The sequence below is a fragment of the Annulohypoxylon maeteangense genome (assembly GCF_022496945.1).
Source record: "Annulohypoxylon maeteangense strain CBS 123835 unplaced genomic scaffold GGS22scaffold_17, whole genome shotgun sequence".
NCBI classification, from domain to species: Eukaryota; Fungi; Ascomycota; class Sordariomycetes; order Xylariales; family Hypoxylaceae; genus Annulohypoxylon; species Annulohypoxylon maeteangense.
Window position 1 is genome coordinate 798,948 of NW_025953264.1, and position 24,742 is coordinate 823,689.

General features: G+C 48.8%; 11 protein-coding genes across 11 annotated transcripts; 8 read left to right on the forward strand and 3 right to left on the reverse strand.

Moving 5' to 3' along the window:
- The first annotated feature begins 10 nt into the window (after window positions 1-10).
- Window positions 11-1,432, forward strand: GGS22DRAFT_171473 (uncharacterized protein). Its single transcript, XM_047962608.1, has one exon. The coding sequence runs from the start codon at window positions 148-150 to the stop codon at window positions 1,378-1,380; it is 1,233 nt and encodes a 410-aa protein (XP_047815908.1). The 5' UTR covers window positions 11-147; the 3' UTR covers window positions 1,381-1,432.
- A 1,111-nt stretch (window positions 1,433-2,543) lies between these two features.
- GGS22DRAFT_196228 (NPP1-domain-containing protein) lies at window positions 2,544-3,359 on the forward strand (the record flags this gene model as incomplete). The annotated part of the gene is made up of 1 exon (XM_047965796.1): window positions 2,544-3,359. One exon carries the CDS (start codon window positions 2,544-2,546, stop codon window positions 3,357-3,359), a length of 816 nt encoding a protein of 271 aa, XP_047815909.1.
- Window positions 3,360-4,414: 1,055 nt separating this feature from the next.
- GGS22DRAFT_54279 (uncharacterized protein) lies at window positions 4,415-6,035 on the forward strand. The gene is made up of 2 exons (XM_047967371.1): window positions 4,415-4,990; window positions 5,080-6,035. The coding sequence occupies exons 1-2, from the start codon at window positions 4,820-4,822 to the stop codon at window positions 5,836-5,838; spliced, it is 930 nt and encodes a 309-aa protein (XP_047815910.1). The 5' UTR covers window positions 4,415-4,819; the 3' UTR covers window positions 5,839-6,035.
- Window positions 6,035-8,304, reverse strand: GGS22DRAFT_54296 (uncharacterized protein). The gene is made up of 4 exons (XM_047967372.1): window positions 7,963-8,304; window positions 7,404-7,897; window positions 7,213-7,344; window positions 6,035-7,164 (listed from the first exon to the last, which is right to left on the reverse strand). Exons 1-4 carry the CDS (start codon window positions 8,024-8,026, stop codon window positions 6,232-6,234), a joined length of 1,623 nt encoding a protein of 540 aa, XP_047815911.1. The 5' UTR covers window positions 8,027-8,304; the 3' UTR covers window positions 6,035-6,231.
- A 1,805-nt stretch (window positions 8,305-10,109) lies between these two features.
- GGS22DRAFT_171481 (uncharacterized protein) lies at window positions 10,110-11,496 on the forward strand. Its single transcript, XM_047962609.1, has one exon. The coding sequence runs from the start codon at window positions 10,651-10,653 to the stop codon at window positions 11,161-11,163; it is 513 nt and encodes a 170-aa protein (XP_047815912.1). The 5' UTR covers window positions 10,110-10,650; the 3' UTR covers window positions 11,164-11,496.
- Window positions 11,497-11,573: 77 nt separating this feature from the next.
- On the reverse strand, window positions 11,574-13,200 carry GGS22DRAFT_171482 (uncharacterized protein). Its single transcript, XM_047962610.1, has 4 exons — window positions 12,958-13,200; window positions 12,599-12,902; window positions 12,091-12,526; window positions 11,574-12,023 (listed from the first exon to the last, which is right to left on the reverse strand). The coding sequence occupies exons 2-4, from the start codon at window positions 12,899-12,901 to the stop codon at window positions 11,926-11,928; spliced, it is 837 nt and encodes a 278-aa protein (XP_047815913.1). The 5' UTR covers window position 12,902; window positions 12,958-13,200; the 3' UTR covers window positions 11,574-11,925.
- A 1,299-nt stretch (window positions 13,201-14,499) lies between these two features.
- On the forward strand, window positions 14,500-16,268 carry GGS22DRAFT_196229 (uncharacterized protein; the record flags this gene model as incomplete). The annotated part of the gene is made up of 4 exons (XM_047965797.1): window positions 14,500-14,799; window positions 14,856-15,174; window positions 15,227-15,498; window positions 15,549-16,268. 4 exons carry the CDS (start codon window positions 14,500-14,502, stop codon window positions 16,266-16,268), a joined length of 1,611 nt encoding a protein of 536 aa, XP_047815914.1.
- Window positions 16,269-16,416: 148 nt separating this feature from the next.
- On the reverse strand, window positions 16,417-17,860 carry GGS22DRAFT_54324 (carbohydrate phosphatase). The gene is made up of 2 exons (XM_047967373.1): window positions 16,611-17,860; window positions 16,417-16,457 (listed from the first exon to the last, which is right to left on the reverse strand). The coding sequence occupies exon 1, from the start codon at window positions 17,808-17,810 to the stop codon at window positions 16,719-16,721; it is 1,092 nt and encodes a 363-aa protein (XP_047815915.1). The 5' UTR covers window positions 17,811-17,860; the 3' UTR covers window positions 16,417-16,457; window positions 16,611-16,718.
- Window positions 17,861-18,132: 272 nt separating this feature from the next.
- On the forward strand, window positions 18,133-19,752 carry GGS22DRAFT_54345 (uncharacterized protein). The gene is made up of 2 exons (XM_047967374.1): window positions 18,133-19,339; window positions 19,498-19,752. Exons 1-2 carry the CDS (start codon window positions 18,395-18,397, stop codon window positions 19,636-19,638), a joined length of 1,086 nt encoding a protein of 361 aa, XP_047815916.1. The 5' UTR covers window positions 18,133-18,394; the 3' UTR covers window positions 19,639-19,752.
- A 1,658-nt stretch (window positions 19,753-21,410) lies between these two features.
- On the forward strand, window positions 21,411-21,713 carry GGS22DRAFT_191814 (uncharacterized protein; the record flags this gene model as incomplete). The annotated part of the gene is made up of 1 exon (XM_047965172.1): window positions 21,411-21,713. One exon carries the CDS (start codon window positions 21,411-21,413, stop codon window positions 21,711-21,713), a length of 303 nt encoding a protein of 100 aa, XP_047815917.1.
- A 1,455-nt stretch (window positions 21,714-23,168) lies between these two features.
- GGS22DRAFT_54361 (glycoside hydrolase family 105 protein) lies at window positions 23,169-24,619 on the forward strand. The gene is made up of 2 exons (XM_047967375.1): window positions 23,169-24,403; window positions 24,463-24,619. The coding sequence occupies exons 1-2, from the start codon at window positions 23,360-23,362 to the stop codon at window positions 24,553-24,555; spliced, it is 1,137 nt and encodes a 378-aa protein (XP_047815918.1). The 5' UTR covers window positions 23,169-23,359; the 3' UTR covers window positions 24,556-24,619.
- The last annotated feature ends 123 nt before the right edge of the window (window positions 24,620-24,742 follow it).

Sequence of the window (24,742 nt, forward strand, 5' to 3'; positions counted from 1 at the left end):
GGTCGCTACAATCTCACTTGCGCAAACAAATGGAAAGCATTAGATGCCACCGAATATGTTTTAGATGTCCATTACACCCATACAAGCTCCCATACATGTCAGCTATATGCTTCTTTCAACTTCCCTAACCTAAATTTGACCGGTAGGATGCGGCTATGTCCCAAGAGCGCAATTGCATCGCAACCTAATGGAAAGCTCTTTCTTCCAGAGTTTGAAGCCGCATGTGAACTCGCAGAAGGCGTCAGACCGGGTCCAAAATCTAAAGAATGGTTGATGAGATGGCGAGGAGAAGAAGGAGAGCTGAAGCTTGGTGGAGAGACGCGGGCACAGGGGCAAGTTCTTTTCGAGGAAGAGAAACAGCTCCCCGACAGCGTCGGTACTCCCAAGATAAACATCAAGTTAGCCATGATACATAATGGCAAGCACGTAATCTTAGAGGGAACGCAGCTTTATACGAGTCCAGAGAGCGATGAGGATAGGGCTACAGCCGAAGATCCAGCAGCGCCTACCGAGGCATCCCGGATGCTCGAGGATTGGAAACGGCTTTATGACCCCTCCTGGGATGCGCGGCCCCTATCAGACACGGAGCAAGATGAAATCGAGCTTCAGAGACTGCAAGACCTTGGTGCCACTCTGCCCAAACCCAAAAATAAATGGGAAAACCCCCGCTCGGGTAGGGTTTTCACCACGAAGAATAAGCCTGGCCCAATACCCGGGTTTATTATCAATGCGACCGCGACGTCACGATATCTGGAAGAGCGCCCGGATTGGGCTTGGGATGTTATGGGAAGATACGAGTTAAGCACTATAGGGCTCACCAAGGCTCTTGGGCTATCTGCGGGAGAGCCGGTGTCGATAGTAATGACGGTCCAGATGGATAACAACGCAAAACACCAAAAGGCTGGACGACAACTATGGGCTCAATTTGAAGCCAAGGGTATCTTTGCCCTCGCACGCTTCCGGCCGATCTCCAGCTCATTAGATGACTCGCTAGAAAAATTCGAGAAAAGCTGTGTCTTAAAACCAGGACTATGGGTTGGCCCTGAGACGCGGGGTACTCAAAAGTGGGAGATGCGTTGGCGAGGATTCTCAGACAGCAACTTAGTGACGTTAGCGGAGGACCAAGCAGGGACCGAGGTTTTCTTCACAAAAGATGATCAAGGCAAGCTGATTTTCAGGGGAAAGATGATAGCTGGTAATAAGAGTTATTCGGTAATGGGTTCATGGGTCGCGCCGACAGAGGAGCGGAGACCTAGTGCCCCTACAATCAACACCGAATGGGCGAAATTCCAGAGAGGAAAACCGGCCGTATCGTTACAGAAAAATATTGAACATGTCATCGTCATGGAAAAGTACTGCTATAGAGAATTCCCCGAATAAGCGGTATTGCGATGCGAACGAACAGACTGTATGTGAGGTTAGCGCTCTGGGCATCTAGTTAGGTATCAATTCAATCATATTTACAAAGGAATAGGGTATACATATCAATCATCCCAGCTTCTACAATCGACCGCGGACACAGTATGCGGTTCTATTCGGAGCAATTGCCCATCCACAATACCCGGGGTCTAGCGACGCGCGACTTCCAACGGACATCCATCTTACAGCCCATCAAAGTGCCTTCCATTCTAGTGTACGCCGATTTCAATACCCACTTTTCCCGTAGTCTTCTCCCGTGTCGTGGACCGGCGTAGACCCATCTGGCTTGCCATAGCTAACCTTGCTAGTGGGCTAGATTGAATTAGCCTTCATCCTTAGATAAGTGTCGGTTTGGCCGAATCCCCTATCACGGCGAGCATGATCATCCAGATTTAGTAAGGTAAGTGTCGCGTACACTGAGTACATGCTGCGTTCGTGGGATCTGAATTACGGAAAGATAACATCTATTAGGTATATGTTGCTAGATGAGTTCTCGGAACATGTGCGGACGCGACTGGGTGTAGTCGAGCTGGTAATTGAATTGGTACCTAAAGGCATTGACTTTAGGGGGGTGCGCTAACTGCCAAGGCTTGGCATCAAGAACGATCGAATCCGTGAAATCCTTCGGTTACAACGTCACTTAATATGTGACCCAGATCAGCGTATAAATTCACCTGCAATCGCTCTATTAGGCAGGTTAGATCTTGACTTCATTACCCACGGCTATGCTTTCCAGGTACGATCGACTAGGCGAATTGGCGTCCCAGAATAGTAAACGTGCACGGCGTATAGCGGGTAGATCAAGGAGCGTGGAGTTCAAGATCCTTCACGTCTAATACCTAGTATTCTTAAGCACCCAATGAGTGTGGGCCGTAAACTGACGGGACTCTACTCGGAATGCCGTCAAAATGGGTCCGGGTATACCTCACGCATATGGTGATTCCTGAGCAAGGGGCCCACCTCAATTAGGGGCCCCTGACGGTCATGCACGTATAAGTTCGCTGGAAAGTCTCTTCCAGGCTTCCACCGATCCTCTGGAAAGGTTTCTATCGTCGATACCCCATTTTCTGTTACTTAGAAGAAGTTTCTCTTACATATCTAGTTACAGAACAGAGACGGCGATAATGGTACTCCACCGTTACGTAGGAGCGATCTTGCTTTTGGCAAGCGTGTCAAATGCAAGCCCTACCCTCCCTTCCATCTTCGCCCGGGACCCCCCTAAGATGTTACCGGCGAAAGCGACAGCCAACGACCTCAAATGGCAGCCAGCGATGGACTTTGACAAGGACTCGTGCTATAACACACCAGCAATCGACGCGCAAGGAAATATTGCACCCGGTCTTAGCACGAACAATGCCGCGGGAGGAGCAGGATGTCGGGACGCGAGCGACCTCGTAAACAACAACGTGTACTCGCGGCAGCGCTGTAACAACGGGTGGTGCGCCTATCTATATGATTATTACATGGAGAAGGACACCAAGTACCAGAACGCCCCTCTCGGCGGTGGGCACAGGCATGAATGGGAACACGTCGTAATATGGGTCAAGAACGACCAACTCGAGTACGTCGCCGCGTCAAGACATGGCGGTTATACCGTCAAGGATAAAAACGACCCCGCTGTCCAGATTGACAGTGGAACGCACGCCAAGATCGTATACCACAAGGACGGCGGCAGCACGCACGCCTTCCGGTTCCCCAAGACCGACGGAACGGACGAGCCGCCGGAGAACCACTCGGGAAAGTGGTATATATCTCCTGGACTCGTGTCCTATAACGGCTTCCCGAGCACGGGACTTCGTGATAAGCTTGTTAGCTACGACTTCGGCACCGCTACGATCGCCTTCAAGGATGCGAAGTTCGCTGATAACCTGAAGAAAGCTGCGCCTAAAGGTATTACGTTCGACTTTGGCCGTGATGAGAATTCGCCGGGTACCCCCTGAAAGCTCGGCGATCTCTATCATCTCAGTGTTCGGACGCGATTGATACTTTGCTCTATCATGATTCGATGTATATAAATGGTTCGTAGTACATAATCTTCCTATAGTTATAATGTGAACATAGTTATCTTTATAACTGTAGAGCATCCCGAGTTTTAATGTATGTTCAGTAGTTGTCCATTCTTACAACCGATATAAATTGTAGTTGGGGTTAGGGTTGATGTTAGGGTTAGATTAGGGTTAGGGTTAACCCCATCCTAACCCTAACTACAACCCCAACTCCAACCTGCATATCTCTAGAATTATTATGTAATATCGAACTGTCAACACGTTTTTTTCAAGGAATGGACGACGTCGAATGTTTCTTGCAATTTGCATAAGACACTCCGCAGCAAACTAAGCCCTATCTCGACATGAGGTATTGCTAGACAACGGGTCTATCCTTAAAAGGCGACAATTTAAAAGTTAGCGCTAGCTAAGTGCGATATGCGACAGTTCTAGACCTGTCTTATGAGTCCCACAGATACCAGGTCGTTGGATTGCAAGACATTGGAAATGAGTGTTCCAGATTCCATATGTAAGGTACTGCGGCTTACTTCGAAGTTGACGATTCACAGGCCTAGAATGAGCACAAAGTAGGGGTCCTGCAGTAATACGGTGTAGCCAGAATCCAGCCACGCCGACAGCGTAGCACGCGAGCTTCAGCTCGAGCATTAGTAATATCACGATTAAGGTAACCTCTGCGGCCTGCACCAGGCCAACCTAATTCACACTATCGCGGGGCGTGCAGCGGTAATTGAGAAAAAAAAGCCCATGGTATCTCCATGTGTAGATTCCGCCCTGCCAAGGCGCCTCCACGATAAAGTGCTGCCTTAATACAGTATTAGCGCAGCAGCTCGCTTGTATGAGCTCTGCCAGTGGCCAGCTGGCTGAATTGGCTCTGGATTGGGGAAGGGCTGATCGATAGTTCGTTACGCTCCCCTAGAGCATAAGGGACCTGCCGGTCCAATGATATCCTATCTATCGACTTCGTGCGGCTGAGAAGACCCTGCAACTGCCAGGATAGACACTTAGCAAAGACCCCAAAGTCCTCACGATAATAACCTTACTTCTTGGCCACAGCCCAAGTCTAGATAGCTGGCAATTGGGTGCGAATACGGGCCTAGAAGTTGACTAAAGACGCCACTAATATGCTGAAGGGCTGAATAGTCTTATGGGGAGGCGGAAAGAGGAGTTCCCCGTACAAATATGGACTTGTGCCCCCAAGATGGTTGTGCTGATCGTTTCCTAGAGATTTTGAAAGGGTATCATAAGTCTAAGCGGAGTGGTTCATTGCATAAATTCACATCGAAGACCTTCGAGGCACAAGCCCTATATAGAGGCGTCGACAGGAACAGGACGATATTCCCACGGCACAGACGTAGGCAATCAACAATCAAGAGAAGAACAGAAAGACCATCAAAATGGAGGAAGCAGCAAATGAGATCAGGCAGGGAAAGACCCTCATCCCGACCCCACCAGGGTTTATCGCACTACGAGTTCTTCAGATCGTCTTCGGTGTCATCGCCGTGGGTATGTCAGGATGGTGGATTCACGGGCTGTATTATGACGAGCTAGGCTTCGTCATCGTCTGTGTAAGTTCTAAACCCCCATCTACAACCCCTCATATCCTTTCTCTACCCATCTCTATCTCTCGTCAAAAACATTCCACTAACATCAACAGGGCCTCTTCACCTGGATCATCGCCATCTACGCCCTCCTAACCGAACGCGTCATCTCCTGCCGACGAGCCTACAACACATGGGCCGTCCTCTCCCTCGACGGACTCATGATCATCTTCTGGCTAGCAGCAATGGCCGGCACCGCGAACCGCCGCAGCAAATTCACCGTCTCCGTGACCGCGAGCTGCTACAGCGACGGCAGCGCCATCAACAGCGGGCACTGCACGATCCTCAAGCGCGCGGGCGTCGCCAACGATGCGGCCCTCGGCATACTCAGCGGCATAGCCGGCGTCAGCGCCCTAACCATGCTCCTCTTCGTCGCAACATTCGCCTACGTATGCCACTACTTCCGCCTCGCATTCAGCGCCAACTCGCCCAACGACCCCGAGAAAACCGCCGCCGCCACCACCGCAGCCGAAATGCCACAAGGCGGCGCCCCGGGCGTCCCCAACGCCACAGAGCTGCAAGGCGGGATGCCGCCGCAGAACTTCGCCGCGCAGCAATCGCAGCCACTGCTGCACCAGCAGCAGGCCGGCCAGCAATGGGTCCAGCAACAGCAGGGGTACCCCCAGCAGCCCGTCGGCCAGCCGCAGTACCAGCAGGGCCAGGCGTACGACCCGTACGCGCCGCAGACGACGGCGTACACGGGGGCGTACCCCCAGCAGGTCCCGACGCCGGTGTCCGCGCAGACGTATAGTCCCCAGGGCACTCCGGCGCCGGGACAGCCGTACCAGGCTCCTTATCAACTGCCCGCGCAGTAATCGGTGATCGGAAATTAATCCGGTTGGAATAATTGCTTCTTTTGGTTAACGAATTCCCCAAGCGACGTGGCGTTGACGGGTCTGTGTTTCTGGTCGAGGGGGCTTGGCGGGCGTGCGGGGGAGGAGGATGATATAATGTTCCTGCATAACTTTCGAAGCGTTCGCGTTACCTACTCATGTCGCTCTAGTTGCTGTCCATATTTCCCGTCTTTGTTATATACCCTATAATGGTAGTCGGTCTTGAAAAGGTACCTTGCATATTCCGATTTCCGAGCTCTTCCTTTTGTGATAATCGAGGCAGGTTCGTGGCGTGGTTATGCTGTATTATAGATTGCCGTACGATGTTAAGACCAGGGATGGATTCCTTCCGGTAGATTTGCCAAGGTATCTCTCTTATACGGAATCCTCTGGGTCGTAAGAGTCGGGGTCGATGGCAGCCTGCGTGATAAAGGAGCTGAAACCCACTATGCTACCACCACCCCTGCCATACCCGGTGGTCATGGGATTGAAGTCTAGCATCCCGTCTATCCACATCCGACATTCTGGATCGTGAGCTAAAACGGTTCGAGCCATTCCGATTGGGAAAAGGTACATGCAGGTTTGATCATTGAAGAAGGCGTGTTGTTCGTGGTGTCGGCATTGCCAATCGAATACTCGGCATATTTCTATCGCCGGTTCTCGTATAGATAAAGCTGCGCCGGGCCAAATGAGAGGCTCGAAATAGGAGCTCGGAAGAGGTGATGCTGGCGATTTAGGCGACCGAGGTGATGAAATTGACGGGTTAGAAGCACGTTGCGCACAAGCGCTCATGACGGATGCTGCTCGTGATGGTTGAAGTCTCCATATGAGTGTCATAAGGAACATCAGTGCGGCGTTGTATAACATAATATCATTAGCGTAGACGGGTCGGTCGAATTGCAGTCGGCCGATTCCTGTAGGATTGCTGGAAGAGCTCTCGGACTTCGGGGATGGGCTGCCTTGACACCACTCGGACTTGTCTGTCGTGACCCGGTGGCCGTATTTCCGCTGCCATTCCCAACGCCAACGGTAAAGTTTCTCCAGTTGGGAGTCGATGCGTCGACATAGGCTCGTAAGATGCTCCGTGTGCTCGTCCGAAATGAGAGAGGGGTCAACAAATTCATCGCTTAGATCGCAGGTCTCATCATCGAGGCCGTTAATCTCTTCGAGGAATCCCGGTATCATAACGAAGATATCAAGGAGGTGTGATTGTTCAGGTTTCGTAAATGGGTCGAGTTCATAAGGAGAGTCTCGCCAACACGGAGACTCAAGAAATATTCGTCGTCTTGAATACAAGGAGGCGACTAACTGTGTAATGTTAGTATTTACACTCATGCCAGCTCTGGAGTTACGTACTAGGGTAGATCTAGCTGCTTCGAAGGCGTTTCTTAAAGGTTGTTGCTGAAAGGCCCGGGGACCGCACATCATCAACACATTGCCTATTGCCCTTAAGTGGAAAACCGCAGCAACTCGATCTGCTTGGATGGCCTACACCCATAAAATTAGCCGTGAAGTTCTTCCGCAGAATCCATTCAGGTGAGACTTACCGAGACCATCATTAACACAAGAATCGGCACCACCAGCGTCCGATTATCGCAAGTCCCCGACCTATCCTTACCAAGCTCTTCTATTAGGACCCTCAAGCATTTACCATACTGAGCATCCCCTTGCAACTGGAAATTGGGCACCCTATTGCTGAGGCCAAAATTCAATCGGGCGAGAGCCTTGACGGCATCAAGGGAGAGACGACCGAGTCTCCCCTCAGCAGCTTGATCCAGCCAGAGAGATCCATAGGATTTCCAAACAAAGTTCCTAAACATCTGAGCCGTACAGATATCCCCCTCGAATGCGATGAGACTAAGCTCCGGTGCGGGGCCAAAATCAATACGAATATTCTGCATCTGCTCCGTACACTCGGGTCCGTGCAATCGAGAGGCCGGACGAGCACTCACGGAAGTATGTCGCCATTGAGTAGCTCTTTCGTAGCCTAAACACTCAAAACCGGCCTTGGTGCAGCGATAACACTGAGGCTTCGCTTCGTCTACTCACAAGTTAATAATGCGCACTCGTCGAATATAGCTCATTTATCATAAGCGTTAGTCTTACCGCATTTGACTCTCCTTCTCCGGCACGTATTGCAACCCTTACTCCTACCAGCTACTCCAACCATGATGAGTTTCAATGAGGTGTATCAATGGCCCCTCGGAACAATGCGAAAATACGGATAATATGGTTACCTATGGACTAGGTCAGGGGGGAACGTCCGATCTTTAATATCTAATCGTAGATTTGAGACAGCGGCATATGTCTAGATAGTTTCATGAAGATACGCCGACGACTTGAAACATTTCGATGCCCGTAGTTGATATAAGCACCCAAGAGCTATTCATCGTCCAAAGTGTCGGCTATGCGATGGTTAGGCATACTTTATGAACTATCGACATAAGCGGGCTTCGACTCCAATTCCGGCCGAGAGACCGAGACAAAAATAGTCGAGCGGGACAAACCAATGTATGTATTTTTGTTAATTAACATGGACGGATTGTGATTGAATCGTGGGTGCGTTAGCTTTGCTGCAACAAGGTTGCATTCAACACTACCCCCTGTTTCTTAAGTATGTCAAGCATTCGCGATAGCGATCCCGTAAGGTATGTAGGTATCCCACTAAGCATTCCGCTGATACGCGCCGCCTATCTCCCGTCAACCTTACGGGCATAGGAAATAACTCTAAATTAATTGGATCCTCATCGTTCGTTTAGAGTTTCTTAGGGATAGGAGGTTATACCAACCTCGTTGAAGTTTCACCGTACCGAGATAATAGTATCGAACATTAAGTAGGTACCTAACTTCTGGTACCCTGAAGCTGACTGGGTGCAACGAATGTATAACGCGGAAGATTAACGTGTAACTGCAACCCAAGAAAATCCACGTTGTGCTGTAGAGCATAAACGGATATTGAGCTGAATGCAGCTGATCATGCAGACGAAGCTGCCTAGCAGAATAGAATCTATCTGCTGCCATGTAAGTTACATTCTAGGTAGGTAGGTAGGTATAGTATGTACTAGAGGTAAGTAGAAGACTGGATGTTAAAACGGTCCGATGGCGGCGAGTGTTCTTTGTCGCCTCTCTTGTCTCTCTTGCCTCTATTGCCTCCGGTGAGAGAATCGTCAACGGTGGTACAAATGGCACCACATTGACGAGTACGAGAATTAGAATAATCCATCATTAGATGCTATACGGCTCTGATGTTGGGGGCTACAAATACGGGACGAAGTGATCCGGGATAAAACCATATAGGTAGGGCTACGTAGGAACTGAAAACTCACCTCATCTCATAGGGCTGGGGTATTTTACAGCCCCTAGGTAGATCCACAGCAGCGTGGTAACCTTGTGGTAACTTTCCAATCCCCCACACCGCGCGCCACCAGATTCCCACCCGCCGTCGCCATCCAACTCCATCCATCGCCATTCATCGCCATCACGTCGGCACACGGCGTAAGAATTGTCCCATGCACGCTGATACAGGGCAGCCATTCCTCTAATCCTGCGACCATCCAAACTCGACAGATTCCAAAAATCCATACACACCTTTATTAACTTGATCTGCCCGACTTTTCAAACTCACCTCCAACTTCACGTCGTACAACTCGTACGGGTCGTGCCACCCGACTATTCAGGGGAAAGTATTTGCGACATGCCAGAGACAGGCAGACAGGTCACTGTACCTACATTAATATCCCATGATCCATCTCCAGTTCTAGCATAACATTAATAGCTAGTACTGGTGGTGGGTTTCTAAATGAAATGTTTTAATTTTTGAAATTCTCGTATGCTTTTTTAATCGCTTGGTGGCTGAGTGATCAGCTAGTGTTTCGATACGTACCGATATACCATCTAATACCTAGTAGGTGCTATTGAAATTGAAATAATAAATCGCCTCCAGGGCCATTAATCTGACCCTGACCGGACCGGACTGGGATGCCGAGGTAAGGCGCAGCTAAATGGATATGAATGGTCTAGAAGATCGTGAGCTGGATATCATTTCCTCGAAAGTGTCGGCACTTACTCTATCTAAAACAAGGCTTCGTGGTTGATGATACCCTGACAATGACCATGACGACATTTTCACCCGCCTATTTTGATACCTGATGGATTTGGTTGAAAGTGGGCTTAGTTGCCAAGAGTCGGCTCGTCTCTTATTTTCTTGGGTCCAAAAGCGGATTCCGATTGCCAAATTAGCGCTGTGCAACCTCGGCAGACTTTACGGCCCGCAAGCTGATGAGACATGAGCTGCCAGCTGGCGGATCAACACCCGCTAGCTTGGCTTAGCTAAAACCTTGTTTCTATTTCTGGAACGATTACATGAAAGGTTCTGATTACGTACGTACTATTTGTTGACCCGTCGTTGCCCCGTCGCCCAATGGCCGGGTATTCGAAGTGTTCGACACAGTACCAAGCCCGGATACGAGATGGGGACATTAATGCTAGTTTGAGACTCAGCCCACTCGTGTCAACGCGATCAACGCGATCAATCAGATAATAAAAATGGCCATGCCGGCACTTTTCTCCATACTAGTGATAAAGCAGAATATAATAAGCAATCTCACCTCTCCGCTTTCCTTGCTTTGCACGTCAGCACATCGTGAAAAAAAACAGGAGAATCGCAAATCACCAGTCTTTTTCGCCTTATCGCCACCCTAGCAGACAAACCTCAGGCAACGTTGGCCCTTATTAATACCACCAAAACAGCAATAATAAGCGTCAGCCCCCTTACAAATCCGACCCACCGTAAAAATGTCAGCAACCACGACCTCCACCGCCGCGCGCCCGAGCACCAGCTCCGCCTGCGGCGCCGACCTCTTCAACATCCCGGTGCAAGACCCGGCCGTCGGAATGGGCACCGGCGGGAACCACACGGAGATCATGTCGGCGTGCTGCGGGAAGGCGGACGTGATCTCGTACTATAAGGGATGCGGGCTGTACTGCTTGGCCGAGGGACAGAGCGTGAACGACGTGATCGAATGCCTGTACAGCAAGGGCGCGGCGTACCAGGACGTGTTCTACCGCAACGAGCTGAACGCGACGGCGACGGTGACGGGGTCCGCGCTACCGACTTCTGTTGACGCCAGCGTCGTCGCTACCGGCGGCAGCACCAAGTCCACCGGCACCGGAAGCTCCACCAGCTCCACTAGCACCCCCGGCGCCGCCGCTAACGTCCGTCCCGAGCTCGGCAGCGTGACGACCATGGGATTGACCATCGGCGCACTATTGCTCTCCGCCACCGCTTTCGGAGCTTTCCAGCTCTAGATAATATCCACTGAGTCGAAGGGGGGGGGATATGTATATTAGGAAAAACGAAGCACGATATGAGCACGTTGGCCTGATGAAGGAGACGGGGTACGAAAGGGGGGAGAGGCGGGGAGGAGAGAATGGTGGTTGAGGAGTCTTTCCACACTAAGTTCCGGCGTACTATACCATTTGGGATGGGCATCGGGAAATTTTTCGATTCACGAACATAATTGCATCCATGGAAATGGCATTACTGTGAGCAGATAGATAGATTGTCTTGTAGGTACCTACTATTAATGGGTATCGATGAATTACATAATAGCATACCCACTGCCTTTACCGATGATATGGAACCTTTAAATCAAGTTAGCGCTAGTGAACCTTACGAATGTAGAATAAAATTCAAGGAGTAAGGTGTTCTCTAAAACCTGCGCAATTCGCATATCAGTATTTTGACATCAATGGGTAATACAGACTTATTTTTATCGTCCTATCGAACTATCTTGATCCTTTTTACAACTCCTATAATACACTATGGAGACGTGACGTCCCCTCTCTTAGCAGTCCGGTCCACATACAATAGGTATCCTACCCGACCTCCCAGATATGTGCCAGGTCGCAAAGTTCGGGATATTTCCCAATTAGCGTGTTAATACAAAGGCTGGTGAAGAGGCTGCATTAATTCCATCTGGTATCGTAAGTACTTCCACCCAATGCGAACACCATTATTGACTAGTAAATCGAAAAGTTGACGAATTATGCCAAGAAATAGCGGTTCGTTTATACACCGCTGTGGCGAGGTCGCTTGCGTCCACTTGAGGGTGCTGGGTGTAGCTTGTCGTTGCGTTCTCTCTTGAGCTTCTCGTCCAATACACGAGCTAAGAGTTGTTAGATCTACTATCTTCCTGATACAGATTTGGATTCCCATGAAAGCGGGAGACTTACTAAGAACATCGTAACCAAATTGAGGAAATTCCAAGCAAAGAGAGCGGAATTCCTCCTCCGCCTCTGCACGTAGAGTGTGGCTGCGAGTAGCCCAGAAGTTGGCCACCGGCGCGCGGACCGTCGTGTCTTCCTTGCTAGTGTATTGGTAGATGTAACGGGCATAGGCAATCTCTCCCTTTGCGGTGGAGTTGACGCAGTGAATCTTGCTACTCGCCAAACTCCTCAGTTTCTCCACTCCAAACTTCTCAGCGAGGGTATAGACGCGCGCGTGCTTCAAAAGCTGTTCGCCTGTCTCGTCGACGGCCGGAATCGAAGGATCTGGTTCTAGGGTTCGTTGGCCCGGTAGCTTCTTGGGAAAATAATCGCCGGTGTATAGGAATTCCAAGAAGCAGCCAACGGCGTCCAGCTCTTCACCTGCCAGGTCTATTTGTCGCGGCTATTGGCAAAGGTCAGCAACTGGCTATCTTGAAGCTACAGTGATCTACGACAGGAGTTTATTGGGACGTACGCTTCCATCGTCGGTGAAAGCTGCGCAGGCATCTAGAAACCATGGGCTTTGGGTAAGAAGCGCCTGATGCGCAGTGAGCAGAGTCTCAGATTCGCCTGTGCCAACGAGCAGTGTGACGACTGGGCTGGTCAAATAGCTAATATAACTAGTACGCGGTTCGATTTCACCACCCTCAGGAAAAGCCAGCTCTGCGCCACCATTGCTAGGAACAAGTCCGGCCTCTTCACCTTCACCCATCTCGATATCGGCACCAGGGTTTGACTGCTGGCCCTCGGCCGGTTCCTCGTTAAATTCTTCCGCCATGCTAGAGACTAAGTAAGGATTCCTATTTGATTCAATACGAAGCGACGATGGCACACATAAAAGAAATCGAAGGAGTGTAGTCGTAGATTGTGATTCAGGTGTTGTTAAGATCGATTCTTATCGAAGGTGTTAGGGAGAGATAAAAATTAGCGTCTTTTTCTAAATGAGAGTATGTTCTCGTGGTTAATTGCGAGCATAAACGATAGTAAGAGGTAGAGCGACGTCACAATTGTGAATGGCGCGAATCGCGAATAGTAGTTGTTGATGTAGAAAGTGGGAGGGACATTTGAACCTCAGAATTAAGGTGGGAGGAATAGCTCGAAGCTTAGCTGTCGCAAGTTTCTAGGCGTGGTTGCCCGGTCAAAAAATTGAAGAGGTTGGTGCGTTTTCCAAGCTTCTAATTGGCTAAAAGCCGTCTAAGCTCTACTTGAGAAGCCACTTTGGAAGGGCAATCGCATCCACCAAACAAGTCCTCCATGGCTGCGGTTACACCGACCAGACCGACATGACCTAATCCGAAGTTTATTACTTCGTACGGAGTAAAAAATAAAATAAAAAATCATTTAAATTCATAGGTAATATTTATCGAACCTCGCATCAACAACTAAATCCTCAACGTTTAACGCAGTCGATATTATCGCCTTCAGCTCATATTGAATTAAGTGAGGATATGGTGGAGGTCTTACACAACATTGCTACAGGGTCAAAATTAACTAGGAATGAAGAACGACGCTTCTTTCGATGCAAAATGATACACGAAAAATTGACTCGAGTACTAAAATTATCACAGAAATCACTTACTTCATAACATTCGGCTCATAGATCAAAATGGGCACTTATAATTTACAGCAGCTTCTTCTCATTATCTTTCCCTTTGACCTTTCGAAACGGAAATATCCCCTTTAGAGCTGACTAAGGAGCCGTTACTCCCACTCCGCAAGAAATTACTATATGTCTGAAGTAGACAAGCATGATCGAGCGCATGATAGTTTGCATCACCTCGAAGGCTTATATTACTACCTACGGACCGTTCCTTAATCAATTCGCAACTTCTAAGGACCTAATATGTGTACAGAATAGGTGCATTTCAAATCAACGATTCAAAGAGCCATAAATTAGGTATAAAGGTTGGTCTAGGCGTTATTCCAAGCACATCTTGCAACTCGTCTACTAGAGATTGGGCTCACATAATTTCATTGTCTTCACAAGTAAATGCTAGGGACTTAAGCTATTTACCTGACGCTTGAGTCTCATTCAATCAACAATACCTACGTGGGTACATAATCTCAAGGGACGGTACGCCATAATCGACGGAAGCAGATCTAAAATGTCCTTTATACTACGTATGCCATAAAGAATTCAGCTTGCTAGTGTAATTGCCATTTCTTTGTATCTACCTGGACCTTGGACTCAAGGCTTTGTTCAACCACATAATACGCGCCCCTTATAGCCTTACGTCTAACCTTTTATTACTTGTAATCTGCTACATATCCGAATGCTGCCGGCCTTAACCCCATGGTTAGTCCATTTACTACTTAGAAAAGTATTGCTATTTTCCCATCATATACGCAGTGCTCGCACGCCGACATCCTTCGAAGATGGGTGACAAAGGAAAGGGAAGGGCGAATTTCGGGGTACCCACCCTCAAAATAGGACAACTACATCTCCCAACTAGAACGTTAGAAATCAAAAAGGTGGCAGATAACATAAAAGAGCATTTTGGATTTGTTTTAGAATGGGAAGTCGAGAAGGTCAATGAACCGAGCTTTAATTGCTTGACAGCCATTATAAAGAATAAGCGTAGGCTGCTTTTAGGCCGCCCAAGAAAGCTTCTCATAAAGAGGGGGCTTTCCACAGAAGGCGACAAAGGATTAGCGATTGAGATGGCCTGGTTACGAGTATGAGGTAACATTCGCTTCATATCCAGGATCAGATATACTGACACAAAATATAGCGGACACAGGGCGCAGTACATATTGGCAGTATGCTTGCGAGCCGTAATGATGAAGAAATTCCTCAACGTAGCCTATACAGGACGGGGCTTCCACTAGCGGACCGTTTGTTTGCAAGAAATGGCAATGTGAGAAGGGCGTTCAGAAGAGTTACAAACCAAAGAAAACTGGCCGAGGAGTTAGAATTGCGCGAGGTCGCCCCTTACCCTGTCATAGTTATGGAATATCTGGAAAACGGAGATTTTGCGAGATTGATCGAGCGAGCTAATCATTATACCATTTCTATTCCAAACCGTATCCTCTGGTCATTTTTCCTTTGTCGTAAGTTCCAAGTTTCATTTCAGACTTTAGGTTCTTGTGTTGACTTGAGAAGTGGTGAGAGCGTGTATAGGGATGTCGTTCAATCAGGGCCTCTCCCCCGAGGAACCGACCCAATTAGAGACCATTCCAGCAGATGGCACGCCACCAAGCAACTTGGTACACGGCAATATTAACACCAGGAACATCCGGATTGGTGGTGGAGATGGAGATGGAAGATTTACAGAACATATATTTGCGCCTGTGGTGAAATTGATCAACTTGGAGGGTGCGGCTCAAGCTACGAACAATCTTGGAAATAGGTATAATTTATGGGATATCTCTGGTGTAAGGAGAACTTTACTCCAACCCTTAATATCATACTAACAGCATTTCAGATGATGATGTCCATAATAACCAAGTCCGAAACCTGGTCTCTGTCACCAACGTGCGTGTATAGGGGCATCATAACTAACGCAAGCCCGATCCTTAACGAAAAGCGAGAGATGTTTCCGTTGTTGGACGACGATTTGAGGGATCTTCTTGCCAGGTGCTTAGCCGTAAATCCCGACCACCGTCCAAATCTACGAGACATGCTCGCGGAAACCGAACACGCCGTCAGGACGAAGGGCGCGGATTCTTTCCCGTTGCAAATACGGGATCACGAGACCGACGCCGCTCTCACAAGATTTCTCAAATACTGTGTTTACGATGCAGACGTATTACCTCAGCGAACTCTCCCTGACCTTGCAAGTGAGACACTAGTCCGTCCAAAGATACCACAAAATACTCAAGCCCCAGCGCCAGCACCATTCCCAACACTAGGACCGCCACCATTCCCAGGAGTACATATACCAGGACCACCACCACCAGGGCCGCCGCCGCCGGGGCCACAGCCACGAAGGCCACCGCCACCGCCGCCGCCGGGGCCAGGAGGACCACCACCATTCCAATTCCCAGCACCAGGACCACCACCATTCCCAGCACCAGGACAACCACCATTCCCAGCAGTACTAATGCCAGGGCCACCGCCACCAGCACCAGTACTAGGACCAGCACCAGGACCAGCAAATGGACCTGGAGATTCCACGAGTCCCCCCACCTGGTCAATTGAGTGATTAGGTAGATATTTAATGTAACGGACCAAATCTATGGTCTGAGATAGTAGTAGAAGAAGAAATGTTGGCGAAGTCGCTGCCAACTAAGGGAGTGGTCTTAAATAAGAGAAAATCCAGAACATCATATTGTCAGAGCCGCGATAGCAATCATATAACCCGGGGACGGACGGAGCCAGTCGTACATTATTCCTGCTGTAGTTTAGTTATACCTAGATCGTAATAGAACCCCCGTCGAAGTCTGAACACTTTATCATCTGATCTCAACCAGGTACTTATTTCTCTACCTGGGTCCTCTACCTATAATAAAAGAAATGGGCTCAGGAAAATTTCGAGTGTCCTCACCTTCATTATCTAACTAACCAGTTAGGCGGTTCTCGTAACAAAATATAGGTTCTCGAGTGAGAATCGGCATAAAGCAACGCCAGCTCAACACACATCCGTATTACCAATTCAGGCAAGGAGATGTCCCTTTCCTTGCTCGCGAATGACTTCTTGCGTAGTCTTTAGTACTAGGGGATGTATTGCTTTCGGGGCAGCTACAAAGCCGTGGTTGGCGGTCATCTTCCTCCCCACACCTAAGTCGATGGGTTTCCCGTCAATATCCGTGATATATCCCCCAATTTCTTCGAATAAAAGCATGGCACCTGCGTGGTCCCATATCTTCCCAGTACGTTCCCGCTTCTTATATACCCAGACCGTCATATTCGCGAGCCCCAACCCGAGGGTCACCCATCGGAGAACCCAAGCCAAGAGGTCGCAGCCTTGGGATTCGACATTAAGCCTCTGCATAATGATGTTGTGAACATCATCCACTCCCGAATCCAACATATTGTAACAAGACACCGGCCGCAGTATCTGAGACGATTCCATTTCAGCAAGCGGCTCAATCCTGCGAACCTGCACCTCAGCAGTCGACGGCACAACCAGCGGACGCACATACGTGCCATACCCCTTAACAGCGAAAGCAATACAACCGCGCCCCGTAGGATCTAGCGAGGTATTCGTAACCGGCGCGATCGCATCAAACGCCAGCGTCGGGCACCCCACAACGCTAAGGACCTGCCGACTACCCTCCAGCAACGCGACATTAATCGCATACGCCATGCCCTCGACAAACGTCTTCGTGCCATCAATCGGATCGAACACCCACACCCTGCCCGCCCGGGCACCCCCCGGTTCGCCGAACCCGCACCAGTCGATCATCTCGCACATCGCCTCCCTTGACTCCGGCAATCTACACAACTGGCTAACCTCCTCATCTCTCAGACTCTGAAGTAACTCCCACACACGTTCGAGCAAAACCGGGTTCTCCCTCAACTCCGCAGCCGCCTCCTCGCCGACGAACCTGTCGTGCGGGAAGGCGTGGTGCACGGTGGCTGTGAGGAGGGCTTGGATGGCGAAATCGGCGACGGTGACGGGACTCAGGTCGTCTTTTGCGATCACGCCTTTGTCGGCTTTGGAGATCACCCCTTGGCTGAGCTTTGCGGCTGCTTGGATGGCTCCGATTGCGACTTGGAGCTCTTGGGAGTACGGGCTGTCCATTTTGAGAAGAGCTTGGGTTTGTACACTTTGGGTTGGTGATGAGAGATATATCGTTGTGTGGTATTGAATGCTATGCTTTTGCAGCTAAGCCCCTTGTGGATTTGGTCCGGGTCGGAATTTAGCTCTTTAGCGGTCCACTTAGCGCTTGTCTTCCGCTATTCTTCAGCCAATCCTATTATCAATATGCCTTGTTCCGTGCCTTGGGGCTTCGGCAGGGATGTCGCTAGCCTGCAGATATTGTGCGTTAGCGGCGGCAGCAGGCAGTTTCTACCCCCAAGTCGCTCGGCACCTTGCAGGAAAACATTCATCTACTCATATCTTTGGTTGAAAGGTGCATACGCCTGCCATGGAAAATCGCTTCAGCCTTAACATTTGATTCGGTAGGCGATGGTAAGGACAATTCTGCAGCGATGTATTCTGGGAATGGCCTTTAGGCTTCAATACCTAGAATGTGCCTTGCCATTCAACCCAAGGCTTAAGCCTCTTCTCGCATGACGGTATTTAAAGAAGACATAAGGTCGATATGAGCTCAGAAACCGTTTGGTCGCAATTATATTTACCTTCCAGTTCATCGACTTTCACCAATGGCTGCAGAAAACAGCCATCAACTCTTCAAACTAACAACCTCTCAAGCCCAAGTGGTACAATCCGCTCTCCAGCAATGGTCGAAAGTCAAGCTCATCAACCCCGATCTCATTCCGGACCTTCTCACCACCATCCAGATAATCGAGGACGACCAAGGGTTTCCCTGGCAGAAATTCGCCAAATATGCATTTAGACTCGCCATTCTCTCTCTGATCATTGGGATCTTCAGTATCATATTTGACGAAGTCCTGCCAAAGCTTATCAGGGCATTCTTGGATCTTTCTATCGCCTTGCGCCTCGTGATCACTGCCGGCGTAGCTATCATGGTTCACACGTGGGGATACCAACGTTCGCTCATCAAACCCGAAGAGCTGTATCTCAACGAATCTATCCACTGCCTCGGGGCCTTCATTTTCGCACTCGGCGCGATACAGCTGGGTTCTTACCTTGAATGCGACGACGAGGACGAGAACCGTGATCGGTTGAATTGGATCATATTAGGGCTCTCGTCTACTTACAACCTCGTAGCGGTTATGGTCGTTTCCAATTTCATCTTATCGTGCGGAATGGTTTTCCTGGGCCTCTGGGTCGGTTGTTTACGCCAGTATCTCGGGTCAAGATATCCAATCCGCTTCGCCTTGCTCGGCGTAGCTATAATTTGCGCCGCTTACCCCATGCGACTATTTCAATGTACCGCAGAGTTATGGTCGGCCACTAGGACCTGGGGTTTACTTTATCTTTTTAACTCACTTTGGATCCTCTCGCTCATTGATTCCTTTCTCGAGTACTTTATCGATAATAGTTACAAAAAGCAGGAGTCTGGTCAGGTTCTTTCTTGGTTCCTCACGTTCTTGTCCGCCGCAGGTCTCAGCTTAGGGCACGGTCTCCAATTTCGTGATTCGACAACCCATGGTTTTGGACTTGTGTACTTGAGCATCAATCTAGTGAGTAGCATGCGCCCCTTTTTTCTTCGTACAGTATCCCAGGTATTTAGGTGCTTTTTTCGTGGTAGTTCTCTCATTTAGTTTAGTTTGACACTCTCAATCGTCGAAATTAGGTACCTACCTATGTAGCATTATGGCTAATATGTTCCGTCCTTTAGTGTACGAAGTTCTTCGAACTCTTTTGGGATGCCTGGTATAAATCCGTGTTCTTCATCGTACTAGCACTCTCGTTAGCAGTCCTCGGACGATATGCTGAGTATGTGAACATTCAGCATACAAATGATGCCTATGTCGCATAGAAATTTTCAGGATCGGGGGGTTTAGATCCTAAAATGGCCTTCCCTATGAGGTATCGATTTCATTACTTAAATACCTACAAGCAGCTGCCTAGCTGGTTATCAAAATCCCAACGGCCCAAAAATATATGTCATGTTCACAATCCATTATCGATGCAGTGCAATGATGGCAATAAACACTTAGACATGTCAGTATGAACGTACGGGTTAATATATCAAGTTAATAAGTAATTACCCGTTACTAATCATGCTATTAATCCTAGTTAGATCGCGGCGTCCGAGGAAAGCGAGCTCACCCGCCAAGAGATGAACAGACACCACAGAACAAAATATAAATTGATCTAGCGGTCTTGGTGAATAAAGTGAATCCCTGATTTGGAGCCCCTTAGCCACGGACTTATAATAGTTTAACCTGGCAGGTGCATCACATAGGGGGTTTTCAGTGATATTCGTACGTGATACTTGCGATGCATGCGACAAGCTTGACCTGAATATCGTGAGGAGTATGGTTGCATACTTATCCGTACCTGGAGATAATCTAGATTCTAGATAAACTAGATTCATACTCCGTTTTAAGATGATGAGCATCATTGCGGCTAATTCATAGTCCCAGAAAATCGGCTTGCGATTATCAACCCGCAGTCCGCGTATACATCGATGGTTGATTGGTCAGCATGATCTTCCCAGGTCCATGCCACGATCCGCTAATGGAGGTTAAAAGTCTTGTCACAACGCTAACACGTCGCAAACAGGAGTAGAATAAATTTAACAGAATCCGACCGAAGAGAATTCTCTAATTGAGATGACAAAGCAGCAAAAACACAAGCCGAATAAATCAATAGTCGCTAGATTCTACCAAAGTTACTCGGGAGTCGTAGGTTTCGTCAAATATTGGAATGTTTAAAAAGGTGAAAATAATAAAATATCGGAAAATCGAACTTCATGATCTACGGATGCGGCTAGATCCGGGTTTTTATGCCATCTGGAAATCTAGTGAAGATTGAAAATTTGCAGCTTAGTAAAAAAAAAAAAAAAAAGAAGAAAAAAAGATCGAAGCTGGGCTTCATTTCACGTGAGTCAACATGCACTTAATCAAACTCGAAACAGAATAGTAAGTCTTGGCTTTTTGAAACCCTAGACGGATATCTTGCAGAAGGGCGTTAAAGATGCACGAATCGTCTAGAGAAAAAGATACAACGTTAGAGGCTGAAAGGACGAATGACGTCGTGTAAGTGGATTTAATGCCCGGTTGGTCTGTTTGGTTTGGTTGGTCTTACTACCTCACACAAAACTCTCAGCCCGGATCCGTCAGAATCCTTCGACGGCTTTGTAACCATACTATATATGGAACCTACCACTATAAGAAAATGGAATGGGCCAATCAGAGTTGCAGCATGGTCTTAAGATGTCTTAGTAGTGTCTTACATGGCCAACGAATGCGCATTTCCGAGCATTCCGAAGCTGCCCACCGCTCGATTTCTCGGCCAGCCGTCGGACTCACAAAGCTCCCCGAACCGACCAACCGAGCAGCGATCGACCGGTAACACGAGCACACGAAGGTCAGGCTCACATATTCGACCTTTCTTCTCACCCACAGCCCCGCTCAGCCCTACCATCCATCCTACTCTCCACCTACTCTCGTTCGTTTCTTTATCCTTCTTTTCTCCTCCTATCCCCCCCATCCCGCAGCCTAATGCTAAAAACTCTTTACCTTCGTCCACTCGATCGAGATATGTGACGAAGAAATCCCTCTCAACACCTAAGAGGCAAGAAAGATGGCAGTTCTGTCACATCCGATCGCGTCTATCAAGCGCTCGGCTACCGGGATTTTACAGACGATATTTACCCTCGCCGTCATCACCATCTTCGTCGTCTGCTTTCTAGTAGAGGACGAAGCGATTGTTCTTCCGCAATGGGCCAAAGCATGGAACGGCGTTCCGTCTGATACCCGAGAAGTCTACGCCGCTGTTTTGATTCCCGTGGTAATCATCTTGGCCGTTCTCTTCTTTTTGGCCGGCTTTGCTCTCATGATGAGAGAGCGGAGGGAGAACAGGACGAGTCTGGGATCTGCGGTTTAGGAGGTTAGGAGGAAGGAAAGTCGCATGTTAAGCGCAAGGGAGGTGGTGGCGTCAGCTCCTTGCAGGGTCCCGATAGGCAGACGCGGAAGTCCGAGGCAGCAGTTGAGGGGGCGAAATCCGATGCAACGCCTCTGCGCGGATCACCAGATGTCATCACACGAGAGATGAAACTCATTGCCATCTCTGAGCTGATATCCGAGATTACTCCCATTTCAAAACAACAACACCAGCTCCATTCGCACAGCTCAAACTTACCTAAGCGTCGCTCTTGGCTAAGTAAAAATCTTTGGTTATGATGACCTAATCAACTTAGCACGGCTGCAACGAAGGTTGGGGACAAAGGGCGATTTGCAACTTTGAGACAGTTGGATAATGGAAGTTCGTCCGACCATTATTCCTTGCTGTTACTCGAATTATCAAGGAGTTGCACAAAATATATCGACGAATCCTCCCCCTATGCATATCAATCGCGGTATAATTCATCATACCACTCTTGTTAGCAACTAGGACTTCTGCATCATTGCCAGATTCACTATTATGGCCACGACATGGAATATATCCACGGGTATATCCCACGAACGATTTCGACACGGGGAAACGGTACCAGATGCATATCGTTTCTTACGATAAATACGTGCATCTTGCTTTTACGAGGGTTTACGAGGAATGCAAGGGCAATCCGGGCATCGAATCAGGCGTTTTTAAGGAGCATTCAGGATACCCAGGCAGATGGACCTCCAATTTGGAGGGTTTAGACATTCATTCAAGGGTTTGGGGGTCGGGGCAAGAAGCGCGTCATGACGGCTTCATGTGATGATTTATGTTTGATATCCACCCAATAGATCGAATGAATTTTTCAATCCGGGCGTCTACTCGTGTTCTTTGACTTTGGGTTTTATGATCTGGTTATGTGTGGCGCCTTGAAGCAATGTGCAGCCTTATCGATTGCAATAAGGGGGAAGAAAGGAGAGGATAAAAGACGACGATGAGTGCAACAAAGACTTCGGCTCCGAAGGAAACCTCACCAATTACCATTTCACGAACTGCAAATCCGATTTCGTCGAGAAGTAGCAGGTAGGCAATTTAAACGAACTCGGTGTTCGCTCATCTGACCATGTTCTATAACGACGACAGCGACGACGACGACAAACACAAATATTCCAATGCGATGGCTCATATTTCTATGTCTCCCAACATATCCTTCATTGCGCCCCCTCTTACCCCATCGCTCTGTTTTCTGTCGGTCGCATGAAAGATGAGACATCTGCCTTCTATGAGGAGTAGAGTTGGGAAGAGAACCGATCCTTATACCACCTTAGTGAGGTTCTAGCGAAGCAAGAAACCTACCTACATTTTTCATCACGGCCAGACTGCGGGGGAGATGTGAGATTCTAGAATGTCCTTGGAGGGGATCAATTAGACGAATTATTCCACCCGTAGAACCGGGTTCTACCTATGGGCATCACAGGGGTAAACGGTTAAGTCACTTGGCAAATACCACCCAAGCACCTAGACCGAGCGGACATGCAGATAGATGGGTCAGCAGCTTTTACACCAAACATCAGGTATATAAAGAATACATTGGCCTAGAATATCTCACGGAAAGGCAACATATTAGGTTTATACCGTAATCCTAGTTCGCCAAGATGAGAGTCTTCTCCCTAATCTTCGCTACCAGCGTAACGGCGTCAACATCGTACCTATCATGGACCGCAGACTCATTCATCCAACGCGGAGTGCAAGCAACCCGTAACTACGGAGAAGCTACACTCTACGAAGGATACGAAGCCGCATACGCGCTCACGAAGAATAAGACATACGCCGACTGGTACCAATCCCAAATCGACAGCGCGGTAGTCCTTGAAAACGGCACGATCCGGGGATGGAGATACGACTACTACTCCCTCGACGACTACCGCATCGGCAACAACATCCTCTGGTGGTACGAGCACACGGGAGACATCAAGTACAAAACAGCCGCGGACATCATCCGGAAGCAACTCGACCGCCACCCGCGTACACCTACAGGTGGTTTCTGGCACAGACAACCGAATTACCCGAACCAGATGTGGCTCGATGGGATATTCATGGCGGACAGCTTCTACGCGAAGTGGACCAGCTTGTTTGACGCGGAGAATAAGACCGCGTGGGATGATATCGCGCTTCAGTTCGATAATATCGAAGCCCATACACGGAACCGGACCTCGGGGCTCCTTGTGCATGGGTACGATGAGAGCAAGACAGCCGTGTGGGCCGATCCCGTTACGGGTGCGGCACCGCTGGTGTGGAGTCGTGCCGTGGGCTGGTACTTTATGAGCTTGCTTGAGGTTATCCCGTTATTTCCGGAGTCGCACCCCGGACGCGCTCGGCTTACCGAATATTTCACTACTCTTGCGGCTGCTCTTAAGAAAGCACAGGATGAGGAGTCTGGTAATTGGTGGTTAATCATGAGCGAACCATATCCGGGGGCTCCGGGCAATTATATTGAGAGCAGCGCTTCGGCAATGTTCACGTTTGGCTGGCTTAAGGGTATTAGACTAGGTCTCATCGCCCCGGAAGAGTATCTCGGACCGGCTCTTAGGGCATACCATAGTCTAACGGAGCGCTTTACCAAAGCCAACGACGACGGCACCGTGAATTGGGAGGGAACTGTGGAGGTTGGTTCGTTAGGAAGTAATGGAACCTACGAGGTGAGTTTTGGCCTGACCCTTGCGAAATTTAGACAGTTTAATGTTTAACCTCAATGCAGTATTACATCTCTGTTCCGCTAGAAGAGAATGATCATAGGGGCGCGGGGTCTTTCATGTTGGCGTCTTATGAGATAGAAAGACATCACGAGTAACAATGAGATTGATGAAAAGGTTCGCGGTAAGCTATCAAAGATTAATAAATAAAATACCTAAAGAGTGAACTTATCCCTATAACTTTTTTATACCACGGGAAATGATGAAATAGAAATCGACATTTAGTGATCACTTTAAATCCGAAAGTTGTACCTAGAACACGCTAAAGACCAATCATTAATCTGC

Bases quoted from the DNA above. Each gene is read 5' to 3' on its own strand.
- GGS22DRAFT_171473 (XM_047962608.1), top strand. From the start codon at position 148: ATGCGGCTATGTCCCAAGAGCGCAATTGCATCGCAACCTAATGGAAAG.
- GGS22DRAFT_54279 (XM_047967371.1), top strand. From the start codon at position 4,820: ATGGAGGAAGCAGCAAATGAGATCAGGCAGGGAAAGACCCTCATCCCG. The intron at 4,991-5,079 runs GTAAGTTCTAAA...TAACATCAACAG, and splicing joins TAGGCTTCGTCATCGTCTGT to GGCCTCTTCACCTGGATCAT.
- GGS22DRAFT_54296 (XM_047967372.1), bottom strand. From the start codon at position 8,026: ATGGTTGGAGTAGCTGGTAGGAGTAAGGGTTGCAATACGTGCCGGAGA. The intron at 7,345-7,403 runs GTAAGTCTCACC...TTATGGGTGTAG, and splicing joins TTGTGTTAATGATGGTCTCG to GCCATCCAAGCAGATCGAGT. The intron at 7,165-7,212 runs GTACGTAACTCC...AACATTACACAG, and splicing joins AAGCAGCTAGATCTACCCTA to TTAGTCGCCTCCTTGTATTC.
- GGS22DRAFT_171481 (XM_047962609.1), top strand. From the start codon at position 10,651: ATGTCAGCAACCACGACCTCCACCGCCGCGCGCCCGAGCACCAGCTCC.
- GGS22DRAFT_171482 (XM_047962610.1), bottom strand. From the start codon at position 12,901: ATGGCGGAAGAATTTAACGAGGAACCGGCCGAGGGCCAGCAGTCAAAC. The intron at 12,527-12,598 runs GTACGTCCCAAT...CTTTGCCAATAG, and splicing joins CTTTCACCGACGATGGAAGC to CCGCGACAAATAGACCTGGC. The intron at 12,024-12,090 runs GTAAGTCTCCCG...AACAACTCTTAG, and splicing joins ATTTGGTTACGATGTTCTTA to CTCGTGTATTGGACGAGAAG.
- GGS22DRAFT_54324 (XM_047967373.1), bottom strand. From the start codon at position 17,810: ATGGACAGCCCGTACTCCCAAGAGCTCCAAGTCGCAATCGGAGCCATC.
- GGS22DRAFT_54345 (XM_047967374.1), top strand. From the start codon at position 18,395: ATGGCTGCAGAAAACAGCCATCAACTCTTCAAACTAACAACCTCTCAA. The intron at 19,340-19,497 runs GTGAGTAGCATG...TCCGTCCTTTAG, and splicing joins TGTACTTGAGCATCAATCTA to TGTACGAAGTTCTTCGAACT.
- GGS22DRAFT_54361 (XM_047967375.1), top strand. From the start codon at position 23,360: ATGAGAGTCTTCTCCCTAATCTTCGCTACCAGCGTAACGGCGTCAACA. The intron at 24,404-24,462 runs GTGAGTTTTGGC...ACCTCAATGCAG, and splicing joins GAAGTAATGGAACCTACGAG to TATTACATCTCTGTTCCGCT.